The sequence below is a fragment of the Carassius carassius genome, chromosome 34 (assembly GCF_963082965.1).
Source record: "Carassius carassius chromosome 34, fCarCar2.1, whole genome shotgun sequence".
NCBI classification, from domain to species: Eukaryota; Metazoa; Chordata; class Actinopteri; order Cypriniformes; family Cyprinidae; genus Carassius; species Carassius carassius.
This window is the reverse complement of record NC_081788.1, coordinates 14,647,567-14,671,083: the sequence shown is the minus strand read 5'-3', so window position 1 is coordinate 14,671,083 and position 23,517 is coordinate 14,647,567. Positions and strand designations below refer to the sequence as shown.

Here is a 23,517-nt window from a genome sequence, read left to right as displayed (position 1 = left end):
TAAGTTAACGCGACACGCCACTTAAGATGCAAATTTATTCGCTCATCTACATGGACACACCTCTCATGGCTACGAGGACTCTACGGCAAGTCAGAGCATCCAGTTTGCAAGAGCGCGAAGATGGCAAGAAGAGCCCTTACAATTGTACATATAGGGGATAAATGCCCCTGAATAAGCTTTTGTCTCATGAAGTCTCATGAAGTGAAAATGTGGAAATGATTTTATTCAACAGTTAAATTAATAAGGAAGTAATATTATTATTTTATTATTATATTATATTTTGAGTAGGATATCATTTCAATTTAATAAATAGTTGGCCATAGTTTTACAAAAATAGAAATTCTGTTTATTTACATTTACTCAACCCAATGTTGTTTCAAACCTTATGTCTTTATTGCGTTTGAGGAACATAGGAAGATATTTTGAAGAATGCTGATAACCAAACTGTTTTAGTCTGTAAATATATGTTGATTCAGATGCAACTTCTGAAACAAAGCATAGCATGTGTAAACCTAAATTAAATATACATTTTTAAAGCTACATTTTGATTCTGTTTTCTCATTCTTTGCTTTTCTCATTTAACACAATTTGGCTATATGATAAAATATCTTTTGAGGGTACTTTTTCTTCCTTTTTAAAACATAATAACATATGATAAACTGAAATCATACTCAAAAGTAGATACCTGAATTTTTACAATAAAGCACTTACACACACACACACACGTCTGGTCAGCTATCCTTGTGGGGACTCTCCATAGGTGTAATGGTTTTTATACTGTACAGACCGTATTTTCTATCGCCCTACACCAACCCTACCCCTAAACCTAACCCTCACAGGAAACTTTCTGCATTTTTAGGTCAATTTAGGTCCCCTCCGTGACACGAGTCCCCATGAGTCTGTGTGTATTCAGGTTTAAGTCCCCACCAGAATAGAAAAACAAATACACACACACACACACACACACATATATATATATATATATACATATATACATATAATGAATATTGTTATTACATGACACAAATGAGTGTAAATTTGGAAATTATTACAACAGTTAAATAATAAATTTCTTGTAATATATTCCAAAATATATTTATAATCTGTGTTGGAATATATATATATATATATATATATATATATATATATATATATATATATATATATATATATATATAATGACCTTTTGGATGTATTTCATTATAAATCTCTTTGTAATCTATAATAACATTACATTTATTTCATATTTCTATATGTCCTTCTTGAATATTAAGCAATTTTGGCCACATTATAAATACTTTGTGAAATTGCACATGCTAAAATATAAGCATTATTAATGTGTTTAATAAAAACATAAACATTAATTAGTGAAAAGAAAGAATTATTTAATAAACAATTAGAATGATTAGTACTTGTCTCTCATTGGACTGATTAGCCTATCTCTCAAAACCTTTCTTAATTAGTTGTACAGTATTGCATGATTTGTAGATTATATTTAATACACTTTGCGTAAACGTTTGCAATTAGTTTTTAAAAGGTAACATTAAGGTCTTAAGGCGTCTATGCTTACATTCCTTTATATATATATATATATATATATATATATATATATATATATATATATTCAAAGAGTTTTCTTTATTTTCATGACTATGTAAACTGTAGAGTCAGACTGAAGGCATCAAGGGCTATTTGAGCAAGAAGGAGAGTGATGGGGTGCTGCTCCAGATGACCTGTCCTCCACAGTCACCGGACCTGAACCCAATCGAGATGGTTTAGGGGTGAGCTGGACCGCAGACAGAAGGCAAAAGCACCAACAAGTGCTAAGCATCTCTCTGGGAACTCCTTCAAGACTGTGGAAGACCATTTCAGGTGACTACCTCTTGAAGCTCATCAAGAGAATGCCAAGAGTGTGCAAAGCAGTAATCAAAGCAAAAGGGGGCTACTTTGAAGAACCTAGAACATGACATATTTTCAGTTGTTTCACACTTTTTTGTTATGTATATAATTCTATATATAATTCCACATGTGTTAATTCATAGTTTTGATGCCTTCAGTGTGAATCTACAATTTTCATAGTCATGAAAATAAAGAAAACTCTTTGAATGAGAAGGTGTGTCCAAACCTTTGGTCTGTACTATATATATATATATATATATATATATATATATATATATATATATATATATATATATATATATATATATATATATATATATATATATATATATATATATACATTATAGGGCGATATTTGACTCCTTAAAGATTAGTTTTTTAACCTTTATAATCCCCTTTTTCAAACTTTATTAAATGTATTCCATATTTTAAAGCCAAAACATTTAGATTTTAACTTAGCATCAACATTTCATCTTTGCCATGCACTTAACTTTTTTTGTTGCATTAAGGAATATTTACAGACTTCATGCATAATAACGATGTTATGAGATTAATGTTTAAAATATGAAGTTTTGAATATAGAAATATTAAACAATTTAAATGACTCAATTTATAAAATGAAACTGAAACCGCCAGTAGGTGGCAGCATGTCACTGAATCATTTATTAAATCGATTCGTTCAAACGTCTGATTCATTTATGATTTTAAGACAGCACCGGATGTAGTGTCTGGCGCGTTTTTTAGATTGTTAGGTCATTATTAATCTCTTTATCAGAGAACAACAAAGATGTCTGGTGTACCTAATAATTTTAGAAGACGTCTCAGTGGGATTAGGGATCGCATAAATGCCCAACTTGACAGTTTACTTGAAGCATCACCAGCAGAGCTTGGAGAACAAAGTCTTGTGGACAGGTAGGGAATGTCTGTCTGCCTATCTATCTATCTATCTATCTATCTATCTATCTATCTATCTATCTATCTATCTATCTGTAAAATCTTTAAATAAAATCTATTTATTAGCCCTATAAATTAATTGGATGATTTAATTCGACAACTTAAATCATGACATTATAATAACAAACAATAAGTATCAAACTTACTTTATCTCAGATCATTAATTAGGTTATAGCAAATATGTTTAAATTTCGTAGTAGAGTTATGTTTAAATGTTCTCTGAAAGGTTTGAGATGTTCCGCAACGAACAGCCGTTGCATGGTCCTGCTCGTCCCAGAAGGACGCGGAGGAGAAATGTGACATGTACATTTAAAGTAACTCTTCTCCGCACTGGTATTGATCGGTTATCTTCTTTGAGAGGTAAGTCCTTTGCTTATAATGCTATTCATGAAATTGTCATGTTGATTGTAAACAAATTAAACTAACAGCATTTCACATTGTTGACCAATAGATGCCATTGCCAGTCAGAGACTTGTTGTACAGAGAGAGCAGAGTGAGACACAGTTTGCAGAAATTCTCAGAAGCACGTTTCCACAGCTTCAAGGGAGAGAGTTTGAATTATGCAGGGTTGATGCACAGAGGCAGGTTTCACGTTTGAGTCTGGAGTCAAAAACCCCAGCAGCCATAATTGCTAGTGGGCAGCTAGGAAGATCGGCACTTTATGTACAAGAGAAGGTAATCTAATCTAATATTCAAAAGGCCTCTTTGTGTCTGCAGTATTATGTAGAAACTGTGTTCCTATTGTTTGATCTATTTCATATCAGTCTTCGTTTTTTGGACAGCCTAATATTTTATTGCTTCCTTTATATTATGTATAAACAAAAGTGCTACAAATAGTGCAATAGTACATTCAAATGAAAGATCACAGTTGTTCAATTTTACAGAGTACTTATGCACTTGCACAAGTGAACTCCTCTCCAGCTCCAGCCGTGGCCTCCTTCTCATCTCCAGCCGTGGCCTCCTTCTCAGCTCCAGCCGTGGCCTCCTTCTCAGCTCCAGCTCCAGCCGTGGCCTCCTCTCCAGCTCCAGCTCCAGCCGTGGCCTCCTTCTCAGCTCCAGCTCCAGCCGTGGCCTCCTCTCCAGCTCCAGCTCCAGCCGTGGCCTCCTTCTCAGCTCCAGCTCCAGCCGTGGCCTCCTCTCCAGCTCCAGCTCCAGCCGTGGCCTCCTCTCCAGCTCCAGCTCCAGCCGTGGCCTCCTCTCCAGCTCCAGCTCCAGCCGTGGCCTCCTCTCCAGCTCCAGCTCCAGCCGTGGCCTCCTCTCCAGCTCCAGCTCCAGCCGTGGCCTCCTTCTCATCTCCAGCCGTGGCCTCCTTCTCAGCTCCAGCCGTGGCCTCCTCTGCTGCTCCAGCTCCAGCCGTGGCCTCCTCTCCAGAAGTTTCAGTGGCATTTTCTTTACTCAGTCCAGACACAGATATTTATATCTCAGATGAAGATGAGTATGAGTAAGTCAATTGATGTTGTTAGACATGTATTTATACTGTAGTTGGATCAAAAGACGGAGTAACATTCTCTTTTATTTATTTTTTTCAGTGTTGACCTGAAATCATTGTTAAATACAATGTCAAACAAAGTGGATTTTACAGCTGCACCCATTTCCAACCAAATCAATGTAACACGATGCAACATCCTAGACAGTGGCATCAGAGCCTTCCGACGCCAACGTTTTAACCCTGAGGCAAAACTAGATGTTGTGTTCAGAGATGCTGATGGGATTGGTGAGGGAGCCGCTGATGAGGGTGGACCAACGAGAGAATTTTTAACTTTGCTGATGAGGGAAATCCACTCATGCGAAATATTTGATGGAGAGGACTGGAAAAAAACACTTGCCTGCAATTCCAAAGGTAACCTCCTGCCTAATTTGTGTGTGTGTGTGTTTACATTAAGCATTTTGGAAAAATAGTTTGCCTCCTTTATAATTTTCTGTAATTCTGCACACTTTCACATTGAATGTCATTAGGTCTTTATAAAAATCATCTTTAATTATTAAAATTAAAACATAGTCCCCTATGAAAAAAGTGATTAATTTTTTAAGAAGCACCACACATTTTCTAAGCATTGTTTATAGACATAATAATGCTTTTCCCATGTGTTACAGCACTGTACAATGGAATGTACAAAATAGTTGGACGGATGATAGCTGTGTGCCTGATACATGGTGGTGTGGAGCCAAATTTTTTTTCAGAAAGACTGTTCTGTCAGGTGTGCAACCTTCAGCCCCCAGTACCAGACCTTCAAGAGATTGCTGACTATGACTTCAGAGCAAAGATGACCAAGGTTAGTTTATATATTGCACATTTTCATTTATGCCAGCTGTTGCTTTGTTAGTAACTGTAATTTGGCGATAGTGGTAATATCTTAGAATGTTTAAATTGTTAACCTTAACCTTAAAAAGCTCTTACTTAAGGGTTTGTGTGTGCATTAAATATTTAAATGTTTTATATAAGTATTTTGTTTCTTGTATTTAATGGCTAATTTTGTGTTAAATTCATTGTCAATTTAGATCCAGTTGGCACAGAATGTAAATGAAGCACAGTGTGCTATAATGGAGGCGTCTGACCAATTAAGTATGCTGGGGTCTCTATGGCACATCCAGACGCTAGAAGACAGAGACAACTTAGTGGAATCAGCTACCAAGTTTTTCATCGAGAACAGGTTGAGGGATTCCTTGGAACAGTGAGTATAAGAATGTACAGATATTTTCACCTGACAAATTACCAGTACTATTTTGTCATTGTTTCACATTTGGTACATGTTTTGCTTATCTAGATTTAAAGAGGGCCTGGAGTGTCTTGGGCTTTTACATTTGATGCAAAAGCATCCTCAGCTCTTTAAAGAAGTATTTATGTATGAGGAGAAGCCACTTTTGGCCGAAGACATATCTGCTTTGTTTAAAGCAGAACTTTCTCCAGTTGGCAGCAACAGGAGAGTAGTGGAGAGTAGAACAATCTGTTTCTGGAGGGACTGGCTCATAGAAGTGGAAGGTATGAGATCAAACTGAAGCTATGTTGGATCTCTCTCTCTCTCTCTCTCTCTCTCTGTCTGTCTGTCTATCTATCTATCTATCTATCTATCTATCTATCTATCTATCTGTCTGTCTGTCTGTCTGTCTGTCTGTCTGTCTGTCTATCTATCTATCTATCATATTTTTTTAAGATAAATTAAATAAAAATGTATATATGTTTGATGAAATCCCATAGCTCATGTGTGCTTTTAACATATTATCCCTGTATTAAAATGTATTTAGTTGCCACTTGAACAAATCTTTCATACACTTTTAAATATATACTGAACCATAGCACACCTTTAACTAATACACTTATAAAACACTTGTATATTTGGTTTACTTTATCTGACTACACTTAAAATCAATTTATATTAAGTGTACTTATGTGGTACAGTTGGGAAAATGTACTTATATTTATTAAAAGTTTAATTTAGGATTACTATATAAAAATCTACTAAGATTGAACTAATTTTTAATGTAATGAAATCAAACTTTAGAAGTACACAAATAAAAGTCCTCTGTATATTTTTGTGATAGGATACTTTATTTCAATGCACTAAAAATGAATTTGAGTATTAGTGCTACTTAATATACTTTTTCAAGTGCAAGTAGAAATACACCTTTAATTAGTGTCTATATAAAATATAATCTTATTTAGCACAAAAAAATGAATTTACTACAAAAGTACTTGCTTGTTTTTAAGTATTTTTAGTACATTCAACTATACTTTATTGTTATCTGGGATGAGGATACTTATATGGGTTTGGAAGAACATGAAGTACAATAAACTGTGACAACTACTTTACTGGTATTCTGTATCTGCAAAATGGTCATTAACTTTTTTTTTTCCTGTTCATTTTTACTAGAAGGAACTGCATATCCCCTCACCTTAGACAAGATTCTTGGATTTGTGTCAGGATCTACTGCTATTCCGAGGCTAGGGTTCCCAGTGGAACCCAAATTGGAGTTCTTACACCCTCAAGAGAATGAGGCCCCTAAAATTTTTCCAGAGGCAAATACCTGCAGCATTGTCTTGAGGCTACCAATCCATCCCAGCTATGAACTCTTCAGAGAAAACATGGAAAGTGGTATTTTGCAATCCCCCACTTTTGGAGTGATGTAGAAAAATTGTGTTGGCTGTTACTGATGTAATAGTTTTAAATATTTTCATGTTTTAAAGTTTTATTATGAAACATGAAGAGCTAAATTGGCACACCACTGCTCTAAGAGTAGAAAAATATTTATATTCTCACCAAAAGTGACATTTCAAGCCTACAAGCTCTTCATCAGACAATGATCACATACATCAAACTAGAGTGACATGATCACCCACATGACCCCCCGCCCCCCAAACCGAATGGCAATCAGATAAAGGCAATAAACATAAAAGTGAAAACAACCATTAACTACAAATGCTGAACCTCAACATATTAAAAAAAAAAAAATACTTGCAAAATATACATAAAAGAACAATACTTTATCTCTCACAAAAATCATTAAATAAAATGCCTGATGTTAAGAAAACAATCAACATCAAGATAGAATCAAATGTAAATTTGATTCTATAATTTATGTATACTTTACAGCTATTTTTTTTATATAGGCTTAGGTTCAGAATTTGTAGTTAGTGGTTGTATTCACTTTTAGGTTTGTTTATTGCCTTTATGTGAGGTGATTTCCTGATTGCCCTTTTTTGGATCATGTGGGTGATCATGTCATTCAGGTTTGTGCTATATATAAAACCTGAACTATGTATGTGTTCATTGTCTAATGAAGAGCTTGTAGGCTCGGAATGTCACCTTTGATGAGAACATAATACTTTTGGAGCTGTGGTGTGCCAAATTTCTTCTTAGTTTTAGGTATTTACGTGGTTGAGCACTCACATTAAGCCCTTCAGCCTGTTGGATGTGTGCACTTCGATTATCTAAAGTTATACAATGGACATTTCATCATACAGTTCTACTACAGCTTTTTGATGTTTGTAGGGGTTGCTAAGTTTTGTCCCTTTCTCCAGTTCTGCTCTGTCTTGGGATATCTGATAAGAATCCACATCTGAAAGTATTCAGATTATACTACAAATTAATGAAATTTACATCACAATTACAATAAAAAGTTGTTTATTAATGTGATTTAGTGTTTTTTTTTTTTTTTTTTTATCTCAGGGATATGACTAGCCCTTACATAAACTATAAATGAGTCAGGAAAGTAGAGGGGAGATACCGATCAGAATATGACACATGCCATGTAAAACACTTCAAACAAGTAACAGTGACACTGTTAAATGTCAATTTACATTCTTAGGTTTTCCACAAAAGAAAGGACATCTTTAAGTACATTTACTCCAAGATTTTCCCGGGGACCTTCAAGTGGATCAATTTGTTCTGTGAGTTGTTTCATCTCATCATCAGTCACAGTGAACTGGTTTGGAGGTACGGTAACTCGTTCAAGCCAATGCACATGAGATACCGCTCCAGATACAGAATGACTGTCACCACCAACAAGCTCTGCTGAATTAGTCTCTCCTCCAGTGGAGTCTGAGGGTCTTGCAAATATCTCCTGCATTGCAGTACTTGGCAGACTCTGTTGTGCCAGGCAATCCCGGACAAAGATTTGTAGAGGTGACTGGTGTCTCTCGGTTCGTAAACCATGATTGTTCCACTGGTGTTTAAAATTTGTCAAGTCTTTGTTAATTCTTGGGATGTAGACATATTGCAGAGCCCACATGTGCATTTCATTATCTACATCCACAATGCCCTCACTCTCAAGAAAGTGGAAAAGGTCATAGTACACATTTGACACCCCACGCCACAGATCGACCCAAAGTCTTTCAATCCTCTGATTGTGTGTACTTCTTCCTCTAAGAGCACTCCCTCGTTCAGTGCCTCTGAACAGGTTCATGAACAAGCACACTGCATTGTTCTCTCCCCCATGGTCAGTCCTTACTCTGGAAGGGACTCCATATTTGGAAATGGCATCCAAGAAGCAGTTCATGACAGTGCTGCTGCGATTGTTGTTAGATGCTTGGAGAAAGGTGACAAGCCGACTGTAGCCATCAATGGCACCATGAATTACTATCCTCCATCTAAATTAACACAAATACATAATTACTTAGTTGAGCATAAAACCTGCATTAGACAACAACAAAATATCCAATGAAGGGTGTGCTTTAGATGTTCTACAAGAGCACTGTTACATCCATTTCAACAACCCTTTTTATGCAGCCATACTGATTTCTGTTAATCAACTGCTTAATTCTGAAATTTAGACTTTTAAAAACAAATTTTAAATTTAGTGACTTAATGGCATTTTGTTAAAGCAACAGAAGAATAAAGTGGTTAAGGCATAATGCAATGTTTAAGATTGCATTTAAAAAGAAAATTACCTTATTAGTTTGTGATTTCCATCAAGATGCCATAAAGAATTAGGTCCTGCGACACGGTAGGACCTTCTACGTAGTCTCTGAGACATTGCTCTGAGAGCTGCAGCCCTTGGGTTGACACGATGCATACTGCTCCGCACTCTGCACCTCTGAACCCGAATTCCCTCTGTCCTCAGTTGTGCTCGAACTGCCTCTGGTCCAAGTTGGTCATTTCCAGCCACTATATCCCTAATTTTTTCATCTAAATCTGCATCAGATATATCTGAGTATGAGGAAGACTGCAACAGATTGAAGCACCTGGAAATATATATCCAAGCATTTTAACATTTAATAGGAGCGCTAAAATAAATCAAAAGTTGCACTCAGCATTTTTCCCAACTCATTATGATCTAATGAGATGAGTACTCCAGTCAGCCTAAACATATGACATTTTAATCTAGGTGGAGCAAATTCCCAAATATGTTTCTATTGTTATAAAATGCTTTGGATAAAAGTGTCCACTAACTGACTAAATGTAAATATAAATAAAATTCACTTTATTAATCGGGTTACACAGTGTAATTACACATTTAAGTACTAAATAATAATAATAATAATCTAGATGCACTTACTATAGGGTTGTGGTTAGGAATAGGATTAGGGTTTAGTTTATGGTCAGTATCATGTAATTATGCACACTACATGTAACATATGTAACTGGGATAAAATAAAATGTTTCCATCATTTTATTAGTTTTGCATGACAAATACACCTGTGAACAGGGTATAATGTGTGTAGTCAATGGATATTAGTTATTATATTATATAACTTACCTTAAACGTCGCTTGACTGTGGATATGGAGGTGTGTAGAATTTGTGCAATCTGTTTTACAGTGAAGCCACAAGACAACAAAAATGACAGCTGATCCTGTGTAATGACATAAGATGGTGCACCTCTGGATCCACTACGAATCAGTGGAGGTCGATATACAGTGCTGTCTGTAGAATAATTATAATATATTGCTTTTATAAACAATTATAAACAGACTTCTTAATTTTTCCAATAGTTTGTATGTCTGTGTGATATGTTATGCTTAGCAAAATTATTCAAAATATATTACTGTAGATGTCAAGTTACTGGCCATCAAAATCAGACAATCTAACTGAAGTTTACTGTGAGTAATTAAGATTGTTTGATTGCATTTACCATCCTGTGCTCTTGGTTCAGAAGTTTGAATCTCCTGAATAAAATCTGATACTTCATGGATGATCTCATCTGCTGCCTGAGTATGTAGAAGAGTCCCCTTTGCCCATTCCAGGCTCCTCAGCATGGTTTGAAGTCTAAAAAGTAAATGTTTTTTTTTTATTATTATTATTTTTATATTAAATAAATTAATAACAATACATAATTTTTTGCTTTGTTTTAAATAGTATATCATGCTATGTTTTTTTAAAAAGAAAGAAAAATAACCTCAAAACTTATTTTAAAGTCTAAAAAATGTTGTTCTAACATGTTGCTTTAGAAAGAAATATTCAATTTACATTTAGGCTACACTGTCAATTTTTTATTTATTTATTTATTTATTTATTGAAGCTGCATCTGAATCATTATTTACATACATTTAATGACTAAAACAGCTTGGTTACCAGCATTCTTCAAAATATATGTTCCCCAAAAGAAATATAGACATTTAGGTTTGAAACAACATTGGGGTGGGTAGATGTTAATAAAAAGAATTTCAATTTTTGAGAAACTATATAGCCAATATATTTTAAACATAAACTAAAAAAGATACTCACTGCTAGTAGGTGTCAGTAAATGTTTAAAAATCATTCAGTCCATTCGTTCAAACGACTGATCATTTTCAAAGTTGGAATTATTTGTGATTCCTGTAATAACTATATGAGACAGTTCATTCTGGCATTTCCAGCAATGCACATTTTGTGTGTCTACCTAATCAAACACACCTGATTTAACTCATTAGCTCATTAAAAGAAACTCAGGGGACTGAAAAGGCAGTGTCAGATAAGGAAGACATACAAAATGTGCAGTGTTGGGGGATGCCCAGGTCCAGGGTGGAGAAACACTGTAATGCATCTTGTTTGCTTCCAAACAACTGCATAAAATGTATTAAGATGACTTAACATAGTTCTGGGGCATAAAAGTTAGTAAATTGTGTTAAAAAAAATATTGTGCCATTATTGTGCCATTAAAATTAGCAAGTTAAATCAACAGCTCATGTAATCGTGTCTATCAAAACGTGACCGTTACAACTCTAACTAAATTATTTTGGAGAACATAAACACAATCTTTACCTGTTTAATGATGACTGAAAAACAGCAGGCCCGGGATTATCAGACAGTAAAAGGCGAGTGCAGTCATTAACAGTGTGTTTACACTGCAAAACAAACGCTCTTCTTGCCATCTTCGCGCTCTTGCAAACTGGATGCTCTGACTTGCCGTAGAGTCCTCGTAGCCATGAGAGGTGTGTCCATGTAGATGAGCGAATAAATTTGCATCTTAAGTGGCGTGTCGCGTTAACTTAACGTCGGTAGGCGTGTGGCGTTATTTTAACGCCTGGTGGCGTCTGGCGTCAACTTATCACGTAACGGCGCTTATTTAACGCCTGGCGGCGTTATGAAAACGGCGTTTTAAAATGAATACGGCGTTGAAAAGCACGCGTATTCTGACCCATTTGGCTTTCCATACTACTGAGCCATAAAGCCTATGCACACTGAACCGGTCGATCGTAGGTCAACGTCAATGTACTGAAATGCGTTGTGGGATAAGTGACCACACGGATACGCAGTAAAAGTGTGCAGAAGAGTTAAATACGCTGGAGAAACATCATGGCAAACAGCGTCACTCAAGAGTACATGCAGATCCCAGCCGTCACGCGAGCTTATACCACTGCATGCGTCCTGACAACTGCAGCTGTGGTAAGGGATCCTGGATTCACATTACAGTATAAATATAGAATCATCACGTACTGAAGACTGTAAGTCAATATGCCTTCACAATTGTTATTATCTTCCCCACATTCAGTGTTCATTGTCAGTGTAAATGCTCAAAGATCTAACATGAAAAAATAATTGAGTTTGAGTAGGTATATTTCAATGTCAAAAATTGATTTGAGTATAAGGTCAATAGAGATTTATATTTTGTTTATATTATATTTTCTATAAATATCTTGTGTATTTTATTTTTGGGCTGTAACTTTTACTGCAACATGACATAATTTTTTTAAAAGCTGCAAACATTATAAATCGCCTCAGTTAATGAGGCCATAAAATGTTATGTGTTATTATGCAAAATAGCTTGTCACAGTCAACTACCCAAAAATCACCCCAGTTAAGAGCAATAGAACCTACAGAACCAGTCTATAATAGATCAATTTAAGGAAAACCCTGACTTGCTTAACTTTGTTTGTTTATTACAGCAATTGGAGCTCATCACACCGTTTCAACTCTATTTTAACCCTGACTTGATTTTAAAGAAATACCAGGTCTGTACCCTAATACTCTTGAAACATGTTGTGTTTATAACAGCCACTTTAACAACAGTTGCTATGTAGTCTTTAATTTTGATGTACTGTAAATTTATGTTTCCTCTCTTCCTTTATGTAGATATGGCGACTGATCACAAACTTCTTGTTTTTTGGACCTCTTGGATTCAGCTTCTTGTTCAACATGATTTTTCTGTATCCTTTTTTGATTTTGCACTGTTGGTCGTCTATGAGGAAGTGTGCACACGAAACACATACACAGTTTCACAGTGTGTTTGCTTTGCATAATAGCCGTTTGGCTCGTGTGCAGCTGTGCTGTAGGTTAGGGCTGCTCCGATCACGATCGGCCGATCGTTATGCGCATCTCGTCAGTAAAGCTGGTTACTACACAGAGCCGTTGTTAGCTGAGAAGATGCGCAAATAAACACTGAAAATGAAGTGGATTTGCGCATCTTCTCAGTTAACAGCGGCTCTGTGTAGTAACAGCTGCTCTATGTGAAATCACGCACCTGATGGAATTTACCGCTGATTAGAGAACCAGCTTTACTGACGAGATGCGCATTAACGATCGGCCGATCGTGATCGGAGCAGCCCTACTGTAGGTCATCTGAGTTTATGCCCTTGACTGAGCAGATATCGTTACTGTCGAATGCTGGAGGAAGGCTCCTTCCGCGGTCGAACGGCAGATTTTGTCTATATGTTCCTGTTCGGTGGTGTTCTCATGACTGTATCCTTCAGCAAAAGCCAAGCATGCATCTCTTCACCAAACCCTATATCATGTTATTATCAATGATTACTATCAATTATAGTTATCACTGATAGCACATGTCTTTTGAAGCGTTCAGTCCAGTTGGGGTTGGGAAGATTTTTTGTTTAACTCTTTTTATTGGTATTTTACCAATCAGAGAGATAATAAAAGACAATACAATGTTTGTTTCAACATATTGACAAAAAAAAAAAAAAAATACAGATGAAATTAAACAGATGTATTTCCTACTCTCTGACTCAACCAAAAAAAAAACATAAGGAAAAAAATAAGGATTATAAATGCTTGCTTCAAAACATACTAGTACATTACACAATAATACAAGTAGGAAAACTAGTAATGTAGTATGCATGTACAATGTGGTATCAGTATAAATAAATACAGCAAAAACTGTAAATATTTCTAAGGAAAGAAAGAAACATTTTTTTACCAATCACTGCCATCTGTCAAGAAAACCAAATACAATTTATTTCCCTTTTTTATGTACTCTGTGTCTTAAACAAACAGGGACGAGAGAGAGGACAAAAACAGCTAAGGTCATATTCAAAGGAGTGGCTACATAAATGTTTATTTATAGAAAAATATTTTTTTAAAGTGCAAAAGAAAAGGTTGCCAAATCATATGAAATTGTTCTGTTCTGCCAATCATTGTAAATCTATTTTTTTTCTATTTGAATAAACTGCAATAGGTCATGCATCCAATGAAAGTAACTAGGTGGAAGAGGATTTTTCCAGTTTATCAGTATAAGTCTTTTGGCAATTATTAAGCAAAAAGCTAAAGCATTTGACTGTAAAGATGATAAGGATACCTTTGTGGGATTAAAACCAAATAGCGTCACTAAGGGAAGATTTTTTTATGTTTCTGAAAGAAGTCTCTTATGCTCACTAAGACAGCATTTATTTGATTACAAATATAGAAACATAAAAATATTTTGAAATACTAATTTAAATGAAATGACATGATAAGTAAACAATAGCAATATTAATTTTGGGGTGAACTAGCACTGTAAACTCAGTTCATCTGTTCAGCCTAACCTACAGATTGATATGGAAACCCATTTCCGCCACATAAGAATTATATGAATTATAATAAGAGGAAAAAAGTTCAAGTTATTAAATAATAGTTGACATAATTAAAATAATTATGACAAAAGGTCATATAATGAATGTCATAATTATGATTTATTGTCACATAATATACTTTTTAATCTCAGTTTCAAATGTTTTCATAACTATGACGTAATCATAATGTCATAATTTCAGCTTTTTCTCACAAATGACTTTTGTCATGATTCCAACTTTTGTGTCACAATTATGTCTTTTTATCCCATAATTATGAACAATGTCATAAATATGATTTACCAAAGCATGATTTTTATTTCTTATGTGGCAGACATGGGCTTCCGTGGGTTTTAAGTGTCAATGTTTATTCATCAGGAACATTTCATCCTTTGATGTTGTTTATTTGTAGTGATGAATTCAGTCTTTAGTCTAATTCAGTCTTCTTTAACTCCAGTGTCTATAGCTTTTTGGTCTATTTGCCAACCTGTTCTTTTTAGGACAGGCTTTCACTATCATGCTGGTTTATATCTGGAGTAGAAGGAACCCTTATATCCGCATGAACTTCTTCGGCCTGCTCAACTTCCAGGCCCCATTCCTTCCCTGGGTGCTCATGGGATTCTCACTGTTACTGGGCAACTCCATTGTTATTGATCTTTTGGGTATGTTAACTTTTGTCCCTAAATGCTCATGACAAAAGAGCTGAACAGTAGTGTATATATTATGTTTGTGTATAAATAGGGATTGGTGTAGGACACATCTACTACTTCCTGGAGGATGTATTTCCTAACCAGCCCGGAGGCAGAAAGCTTCTTGCCACTCCAGGAATTTTGTGAGTATGACTATAACTATTTGAAATATTATGTTTTTCTTTTTATAATTTGTTTGCGTTCAACACAGAAAATTAAATCATAAATATTCATTAATGTTTTGCAGTCGTGTTTTGTTTGACATGCCTCAAGAAGATCCGAATTATGCCCCTCTTCCAGAAGACCAGAGTGGGATATCCCGGAATGGACAAGGTGAAGAAGATGACGGGCAAGGTCAAAATGACGAAAACTGAAGATTTCAATACCACAAAGACAACAATAAATCTTGTCATGCTTTTAAAGTCCTCCTTGCTTTACTTGGGAAAGTTTATGTCTGCATGTCAAGGTTTGTAAGTCAGTCTGTGTAATGGAAGACACTCTTTGTTAACAGGGTGATGCTTTAGCACACGGTCCACTGTGGATCCAGGAAAGCCGGAGACTATGGCCACCTCAGTGCCTTTGTGTACACAATAAATGAATCCAAATTTTGCATTCAGTGCCATGCATGTCACAAACAAGTTTTCCTTTGTTATTTTTGTTCTGGAAGAACAATGCCTTTCTGTTTTACTTCACACCACAGGGTTCGAAACAATTGCCATTTTCTCGAAGACTTGCATTTACTGAATTTTACAAAGTAGTGGTGGATGGAAGGATTGGAGTTGAAAGAGAAGCCAGATTCAATCTCCCAAAATATAATCCATAATTTGGGAGGGTGTGCGAACTCCACAAGAGGGCATTTTCCTGGGTACAATACAGTGCCGTATCTCTTTCTAGTCAACAGAGTCAGCATTGAGGCAGTTGGACACTATCACAAATGTGCCGACTATCTGAAATGCCAAACTGAACCGCAGACTATGCATTTTCAAGCCTGTGGCCTTTTGTTAGCACAGCACCAATGAGAAAACACAAAAAGCTTTATGCAGTGAAACTGAAAGATGGATTGCCTGGAAGAATGTGCTCCACAAAAAGATTAAATTTACTAAAAAGCATAGATGTATGTACATGTGTTTTTCTCTAAATATGAATACAAATACATTTGTTTGTCTGAATGCTGATGAATTAAGTTTTCTGTTGTATCATATTTAAAATTTGATTGCTTGTTGGAGATTTCTGCTTTACAAATAAAAATATGGCTTATATTTTTATACCAATATCCACAGCACTGAAAGTGAATAGATTGCAAGTTCATAACAATACCGACACTTTTATTTCTTAAGACACTAGTCCCACTTGCCCCATTGGGACTGTCATCCCAAGCTTTTGAGAATGAAAAGCATTCCAAAAAAAAAAAAAAAAAAGTGTCTTAATTTTATTTAAAAGCACATTATGTTTACAAATTGCCATCTATACACAAAACGCAAAACAAGACAAATAAAGATGCCATAAAATGTTCTCAATTTCAAGACAAAGACGGTCCGTTTCCAAGATGACATACAGTGGGTACAGAGGAAGGTCAGGCCAGACTGGAAAAGAGGTTGCTTTATTTACAGTGAGTAACTCTGATCTGGAGGGAGTGGATCTGGACTGGCCAGTGGAATGTCTATGATTTTATGTCAGTAATGCCGGGTTGTAGCTCTATTGCTATTTCCTCTTCAGATTTACACAGTTGTGGGAGGGGGCTGTTATTTTCACCATGCTGGGGCTGTGTTTGCAAGTCGTCTCATTCGCCTGAAAGAGAAAAAGTTTGAAACAAAATCTCGCAAATCTGTACAAAGTAGTATTATTGGTCTTAAAGAAATGATAAATGGTCATTGACATATGGTTTGCCTAGTTTGTCTTGTTGGTGCACACCTGCTATGGGGCAGAATGCTATCTTAAGTGAGGCAGTTAATTCTCTCTTACCTTGTGTTTCTGTCCTGGTCCCTGATCTTCTTCTCCATCTCAGCATCTGTCAGTGTCTCCAGCAGTGGACACCATTGGTCAGCATCACCTGTGTTTCGGATGGCAATCTCCACTGTGGGGAGAGGATTCTCACTACAAAAAGACAAAACACAGCATTTTAGACCCAGTTCAGAGACCAGTTGTTCTTTTGAGTCTGTTCTTTATTAGTAGGTTCACAAAAATGGGCTAAACAATTTATGTCTTCCTCCCAGAGGAAAAACATGACCCTTCTGATGAGTTTTGTAATGTCCCAGACATAAGACACTGTCTGAAAAGATGTCCAAACTTAGAGAAAGTTCACATTTGTTTACAAGTTGTGAACCCTTTCCTATGGTCTATATCATATAAACAGAAAAACATTTAAATGGGTCACTCACAAAATTTCTCTAACCATATGGGGACTATATTTTTCTGTGTTTTATCAACATACAGCAATTTAACAACACACAAAGACTTCACTGATTACGTTAAATTTTATCTGAAGCAGTGAATAGCCTCTAAAAGAATTTATGCTTGGCTATGATTGTGATAAAGTGTTTCTTAATAAAGGATTGTACACAAGTCTGAACCTGAAGGCGTAGGTCCTCTGATGCCAGCTGAGCTGACCGCGGATGCTGTATGCAATAGTGGTGACAAACTCTCCTCCCAGGCCCAGCTCGGAGCACAGCTTCAGAGCAAATGTCTCAGGAGAGTTCTCCTTCTCAGACATGTCCCATTCAAACTGGTCCACCAGAGAAATGTTCCCGACATGGATGTTTAACTACAGAGATAGAGAGAGAAATCAACAACAATCAAAATCTATGATAATCTATCAATCTTATAAAAATGTTTCTTGAACACTAAATCAGCATTTTAGAGTGATTGAAAGATCAGAAATAAATAGCATCTTAAAATTTAACAAAAACACAACAGAATAATAATTTGTAGTATAACAGTTCTTTGCTGTAATTTTTGAGCAAATAAATACAGCTTTGGTGAGCATGAGAAACATATGTTTAGCCTTGTGTTTCCATGCATATCACCAGATGGTCAAAATAACTGAGTAATGAGATATGATGACACGACAGAATTACACACGTACCTTAATGATGACTCTCTGGTCCATCTGCTCATCCAGTATGCTGTCTGTGGGGTAGGACTCTATCTGCTGTCTGATGGCCGAGGCAATGGCTGGAACAAAGGTCAGTGGGCTCAGATCCAGATCGTCACAAAGGATTTCAGCAAACATCTCCGGAGTCATTAGCTTCTCTATCGGGACAAAGAAAACATTAGAGTTCAGGCACTTGTGTAACGAGGAATAAAAAACATTCGAAAATAACTTCAATGAATACTGCTCTGGAATTATGTAAAGGAGTCTACCATTCATGTTCCATGTGAAAGCATCACGCAGCTTCTGCCCGTCAATCTCCATGTCCAGACGGATGGGAACCAGGATCTCAGGCTGAGTGGCATTCTCATGAATGACTGCAGGGTCATGATCATCAAAGCTGTATCAGCACAAATCCAGGGGACAAACGGTAAGAAAATGAAACTAGTGAAATTATATACAGGGGTTTAATACAATATTCACCTTGAATACACTGTTTCTACAAAAATCACACATAGAGAGCTCCACAAATAAATCCAACATCCACGAAAGAGCTGTAATTGCTACAAGTTTAAACAAAAAATGCAAAAATTCTGGTGTCATGATCATGAAACCTGAACAGTTGGAGATGAACTTTAACATCTGCCCTGGCCAGACAAATCCCCTCCAAAATATCTCGGACAACTGGCAGATGTTTTGACAGTCAACATTCAACTGAAGACTACTGAAAAGTTGTATGAATATATTTTAAGAAAGGCAGAAGCTGTATTGAATTCAAATGGTGGTAAAACATCTTAATAAAGATATACTGCCCATTTCCCAGGTGTTCACGTTACTTTGGGCAACCAATGTATATATAAACTTTTCAATTCCTATCGACTTCCACAGTATTTTTTTGTCCATGCAAAGTCAATGGGAACTGAAATATCTTCTTTTGTGTTTCAAAGAAGAAAGGCATAGAGGTTTGGAACAACTTGAGATGGCATTAAAGGATGACATCATTTGCTTTTTGGGGTAAACTATCACTTTAAGCAGACGTAAAACAACATTACGGGAGTCATAATGTTTTCACATTCTATCATAAACTGATTAACTTCTGAGTCCATCAGTTTATGAACAGTGATGCTCAGCTCAATGTGATGTTGAAAAGTCTCACCAGAGCGGGAAAGTTCTTTTTTTGTCCCGTCCCAGTCGATTGCGGTTAATGGTGGTGGAGCAAGGCACAGCGTCCAAATGATGGGAACTATTGGGAAGAGTGGGCACCCACTGACTGTTCCTCTTGGCTTTCTGCTCCCTGTGAAGGAAACCATGGGTTAAAGCAGATGTGCTGTCATTCAACAACAACAGCTGGATGAAACAAAACAATTACCCTATAATAAACAGAATGTTATTGTCCATTGGTGTGGGTGCTAATATATTTATTGTTACAGTTGTCTTAATAGTTATTGTTCTTGGTGTGAACGGGTCTTATTCTATACTAATATTAAATATTGCACCATAAGACTAATTTCCTCACTCATGCCATAACCTGAAAATATTTACAGGGAAGTTTATGGACAGTTTCCTATTTAAATGTTTAGTAAAATAAAATGTGTATGATGTTTATGAATTGATAAACTGGTGCATAAAATAATTATATGATTCTTTCTTTTGGGTTGTTTGTTGAAAGAAAAAATCATAAATTAAAAAATTTATATGAATGTAATTTATCCCTTGCAAAAACAGAGGAAAGGGGAACCCCAACAAAAGATGCTTATTTGCACTGAATGTCTTATTTTAATTATCTACATAATGTAACAAGAGTACAATAACAATCAATGATGATAAATTACATTTTTGTAATTTGTGTAATGAATAAGAATCCTCTGTAATGATCATTTTCAAATATGAAGCCAGTGTGAATGCATTTTCTTAATCGCAGGTGAGGAATGGTTCACCTGAGATAGGCTGGAGGTTCAGTGCTGATGGACACAGCCTTGTACTTCTCGTCGTTCCCCTCAAAGATCTCCTCGACCTCGGAGGCCTTCAGCAGCGTCACACTGGTGGCTAAAGTGGTGTAACCGTGATCTGACACAAAACATTGCTTATACTGTAAGAGAGAAAGTGCCACCTCCAGCTAACTTTAACCCTTGTAGGTCCTCAGGCCTGTTATCAAATGTCTACAGTGAGTTCACACTTACCGTGAGATGATGCTACGATCTTCTTCCTCTCCTCTACTGTCGCTAATCTTCTTGAGAGAGATGGGTAGCGCTTATATAAAGACCCTCTGAACATACGCAAGTAATTTCCCACCTAAACAGACACATAATGAAACAGGACTGACTGAATAATTAGCCATAGTTATTTCAAGTGACTGTACTCAGTTAAACCGCAGAGCACAGCCCTAAACTTGATGTGTGTTAGAAATATTATCCCGACTGACAGTAATCTTAGCTAGCTAGCTGTTGTATTAGCATTTAAATGTATCGTAAATACATTAGTGCGTCCTATTACACACCTCTGATCCAATCATGTAAAATTCTCCATCCTCCTCCAGCTGGAATTTAATAGGTTTCTTGCCGTATGTTTTGCTTAACGCCATGTTGAACGTTAGCGCAACTCTTCTTCTTTAACGTTTTATGTCGGTTGGCTTTTGGTACATATACCGCCACCTACTGGGGCGGAGTGTGGAGCGTTGATATTACGGGAAACTTTAAATAATAAAGAAACAAACTTTTACATATTATTTATTAAATCCAGTTTTTTTAGCGCAACTCGTTACGTTGAACGCATATTAGCGAGCGCACGACCTGTTTGGCGCAGGAAAATGACGTATCCGGGCTCTGAATGCTTTAGAAAATGGATTTAATTTTTTAAGAACTGTAAATGGTTAATATTGTTTGTTAATGCCTAGGCATTAATGCCTGTTAATGCCAGATTTATTTTTCAATAATAGAAAAGGTGTTAGTAATTGTTGTTATTGATTTCTTTATAATTTCTTTGTTTGTTTACACACACACACACACACACACACACACACACATATATATATATATATATATATATATATATATATATATATATATATATATATATATATATATATATATATATATATATATATATTTATCCTAATGTCCCCCCTGGCTATATTTGTAATTTTATTTAAATCAATAAAAAAAAACAAATTGTTTTATAAACATTTTCCCCTTTAATTTAATTGTATGTGATGAATTAATATCTATGTTCATTTATAAATTATTGTTTTTACAGTTTTTTACAATCACTTTGCTACTATTTTCAGAACCTTGATGTCATTTTTCACAACTCTAGACACAAAACTCAAAACGGTTATCACTTGTAACACAGGCTGTCTAATGTTCAAAACATTGCCTTGTGGATTCACATCTTTAAAGAAATCTTGCACTTGCACAATCATTGGTTCAAAACACAACTTTACTGTGAAATACCATTGAAACATAACTATAGATCACCCACACACAAGCAACCGATAGTTTCACTGTGTCATTGTTCGTACAATCATTAAATATTGTAGAACAAAATAGGTGATACAGGTTTCATTATGGTTTTACATGTACAGTAAATACATCTCTGTAAAAGTACTGCAGTAGTAGAGAGAATACTACAGACACAGTGGAATCATTGAACAAAGTTTGTAATATATTGATGCAAAACACTACAGTACTGTACAATTACAACATAGGATTATTTGAATCAAAGCAAAAATAATTAGCTATGAAATTGAAACCCACCACACCATCTTCTGATATAGCCGCACACATGGTAATGTTAGCCGCACGTTGTCCAGGTACTTGGATGGTTTCCCGCTGGCCAATGAAATTCTGACCTCTCCTCCTTGTCTTGGCCAGATTAAAACCTGCCTCATCCAAATATATGAATTTGTGATGGTCATCATCAGCATCCAGCTCCGTCACCCTCTAAAAATACATTTTAGAAAGAGATTTAGAGATTACTGTACCATGTAGAATTTTTGGGAATGTTTTTACAACAACCATCTTGAAACTGAACTTACCTGAACATACTAAGTCCTCATTTGCTTCACTCTGTCTGCATTTCTTTCGAAAGGCACACGGTATAGTTGTTTTATAGATACCTGGTGCCTTTTTAGTATGCGTGCAATAGTCGGCAAACTTATGGATCCCACATTGTTGAACATGTCTTCATTGTCCAAGATATGCTGGTGAATTTCTGTAAGGCGAATATCATTTCTGGCCCGAACCAAATCGACCACAGCCTGCTCTTGTTGGTCAGTTAGAATTCTGCCTCTGCCTCCACTATTTGGCCTGGTCACAAAAGTACTGTCAATACTGTAAATAGTCTGAAAAGGTGGTACAGTATTTGGGGCCATAGACACAGTGTCTGATGAAGCATTATGATAAAATATTAGGCTACATCCATGGATATTGTAATCTAATTGGTTCATGCTCCGCGCTAATTGGTGACAATGAATCTCGTTATCTTGAAACGTTCATGATTTACAGTAAACATGGAAGATTGTTTGTGTGTTTCCATACTAAGAGTAATGCAACAGTTACTTATCATTTTGAGCAGTTGTATCAATTGATAGTTAGATCATTGTAAGGAAATGAATAGACACTCATTTGAAATGTAATGTCTGAATTGCCTTTTGAAATAGTAGCACTTTGATGTTTAGTTGTGTCATATTGAACAGGTGATTTTTGTTGAATGAACAAATGATCTAAGTTTTATGTGTATTGTATCCAAGCAATTGAGAAAAGGGCTAGAGTTTTGAAAAATGTGCATTTTGATCATTGGTTGTGAGTTTTGTGTCTAGAGTTGTGAAAAATGACATCAGTGTTCTGAAAATAGTAACAAAGTGATTGTAAAAAACTGTAACAGCAATATTGTTTGACATGGGGCTTGTGGAGGTGAAATCAAAAACCACATCAAGAAGCATCAAGTACTGGGGTCTCAGTGCCCCTACTTTTATTTGTAAGTTCTTAAAAATGTAGTGCTTGTTTGTACATACAAAGGTGCATTTATTAATGATCTTCACAACAACAAAATTATAAATAAAACAATTACACACTTATAAATAAATAAACCTGGTATTCAAAATTCAAACTCTGACATTAACAGCCAGAGTTAGATTCAGACATACAAAAGGCTAAAAAGGGGACAAAAACAATTACAAAATGAAGTCTGGATATGGCA

General features: G+C 35.8%; 3 protein-coding genes across 6 annotated transcripts; 2 read left to right on the top strand and 1 right to left on the bottom strand.

Moving 5' to 3' along the window:
* The first annotated feature begins 2,373 nt into the window (after positions 1 to 2,373).
* Positions 2,374 to 7,980, top strand: LOC132114462 (uncharacterized). 2 transcript variants are annotated; one of them, XM_059522594.1, is made up of 8 exons: positions 2,374 to 3,213; positions 3,305 to 3,528; positions 3,738 to 4,294; positions 4,383 to 4,693; positions 5,035 to 5,126; positions 5,353 to 5,525; positions 5,619 to 5,833; positions 6,723 to 7,980. In XM_059522594.1, the coding sequence occupies exons 1-8, from the start codon at positions 3,066 to 3,068 to the stop codon at positions 6,977 to 6,979; spliced, it is 1,977 nt and encodes a 658-aa protein (XP_059378577.1). In that variant the 5' UTR covers positions 2,374 to 3,065; the 3' UTR covers positions 6,980 to 7,980. The 2 variants fall into 2 exon arrangements, with proteins under 2 accessions (XP_059378577.1, XP_059378576.1); XM_059522593.1 differs by having other exon boundaries at positions 4,948 to 5,126.
* A 3,949-nt stretch (positions 7,981 to 11,929) lies between these two features.
* Positions 11,930 to 16,156, top strand: LOC132114466 (derlin-2-like). Of its 2 annotated transcripts, XM_059522599.1 has the most exons (8): positions 11,930 to 12,154; positions 12,655 to 12,720; positions 12,842 to 12,915; positions 13,354 to 13,447; positions 15,011 to 15,206; positions 15,286 to 15,376; positions 15,481 to 15,566; positions 15,745 to 16,156. In XM_059522599.1, the coding sequence occupies exons 1-8, from the start codon at positions 12,065 to 12,067 to the stop codon at positions 15,747 to 15,749; spliced, it is 702 nt and encodes a 233-aa protein (XP_059378582.1). In that variant the 5' UTR covers positions 11,930 to 12,064; the 3' UTR covers positions 15,750 to 16,156. The 2 variants fall into 2 exon arrangements, with proteins under 2 accessions (XP_059378582.1, XP_059378581.1); XM_059522598.1 differs by lacking the exon at positions 15,745 to 16,156 and having other exon boundaries at positions 15,481 to 15,649.
* Positions 16,157 to 16,646: 490 nt separating this feature from the next.
* Positions 16,647 to 20,974, bottom strand: LOC132114465 (SWI/SNF-related matrix-associated actin-dependent regulator of chromatin subfamily B member 1-A-like). Of its 2 annotated transcripts, none has more exons than XM_059522597.1 (9): positions 20,819 to 20,974; positions 20,502 to 20,613; positions 20,259 to 20,367; positions 19,478 to 19,615; positions 18,594 to 18,721; positions 18,316 to 18,482; positions 17,804 to 17,994; positions 17,196 to 17,327; positions 16,647 to 17,021 (listed from the first exon to the last, which is right to left on the bottom strand). In XM_059522597.1, exons 1-9 carry the CDS (start codon positions 20,900 to 20,902, stop codon positions 16,982 to 16,984), a joined length of 1,101 nt encoding a protein of 366 aa, XP_059378580.1. In that variant the 5' UTR covers positions 20,903 to 20,974; the 3' UTR covers positions 16,647 to 16,981. The 2 variants fall into 2 exon arrangements, with proteins under 2 accessions (XP_059378580.1, XP_059378579.1); XM_059522596.1 differs by having other exon boundaries at positions 20,259 to 20,388; positions 20,819 to 20,973.
* Between the last annotated feature and the right edge of the window lie 2,543 nt (positions 20,975 to 23,517).

What these genes read in the sequence shown, in the direction of transcription:
- LOC132114462 (XM_059522593.1), top strand. Translation starts at nt 3,066, where the DNA reads ATGTTCTCTGAAAGGTTTGAGATGTTCCGCAACGAACAGCCGTTGCAT. An exon ending in TCGGTTATCTTCTTTGAGAG is followed by an intron (nt 3,214 to 3,304) that starts GTAAGTCCTTTG and finishes GTTGACCAATAG; the next exon opens with ATGCCATTGCCAGTCAGAGA. An exon ending in TCAGATGAAGATGAGTATGA is followed by an intron (nt 4,295 to 4,382) that starts GTAAGTCAATTG and finishes TATTTTTTTCAG; the next exon opens with TGTTGACCTGAAATCATTGT.
- LOC132114465 (XM_059522596.1), bottom strand. Translation starts at nt 20,902, where the DNA reads ATGGCGTTAAGCAAAACATACGGCAAGAAACCTATTAAATTCCAGCTG. An exon ending in CAGAGGACCTACGCCTTCAG is followed by an intron (nt 17,328 to 17,803) that starts GTTCAGACTTGT and finishes GTCTTTTTGTAG; the next exon opens with TGAGAATCCTCTCCCCACAG. An exon ending in GACCAGGACAGAAACACAAG is followed by an intron (nt 17,022 to 17,195) that starts GTAAGAGAGAAT and finishes TTTCTCTTTCAG; the next exon opens with GCGAATGAGACGACTTGCAA.
- LOC132114466 (XM_059522598.1), top strand. Translation starts at nt 12,065, where the DNA reads ATGGCAAACAGCGTCACTCAAGAGTACATGCAGATCCCAGCCGTCACG. An exon ending in TCCTGACAACTGCAGCTGTG is followed by an intron (nt 12,155 to 12,654) that starts GTAAGGGATCCT and finishes TGTTTATTACAG; the next exon opens with CAATTGGAGCTCATCACACC. An exon ending in TCGGTGGTGTTCTCATGACT is followed by an intron (nt 13,448 to 15,010) that starts GTATCCTTCAGC and finishes CAGTGTCTATAG; the next exon opens with CTTTTTGGTCTATTTGCCAA.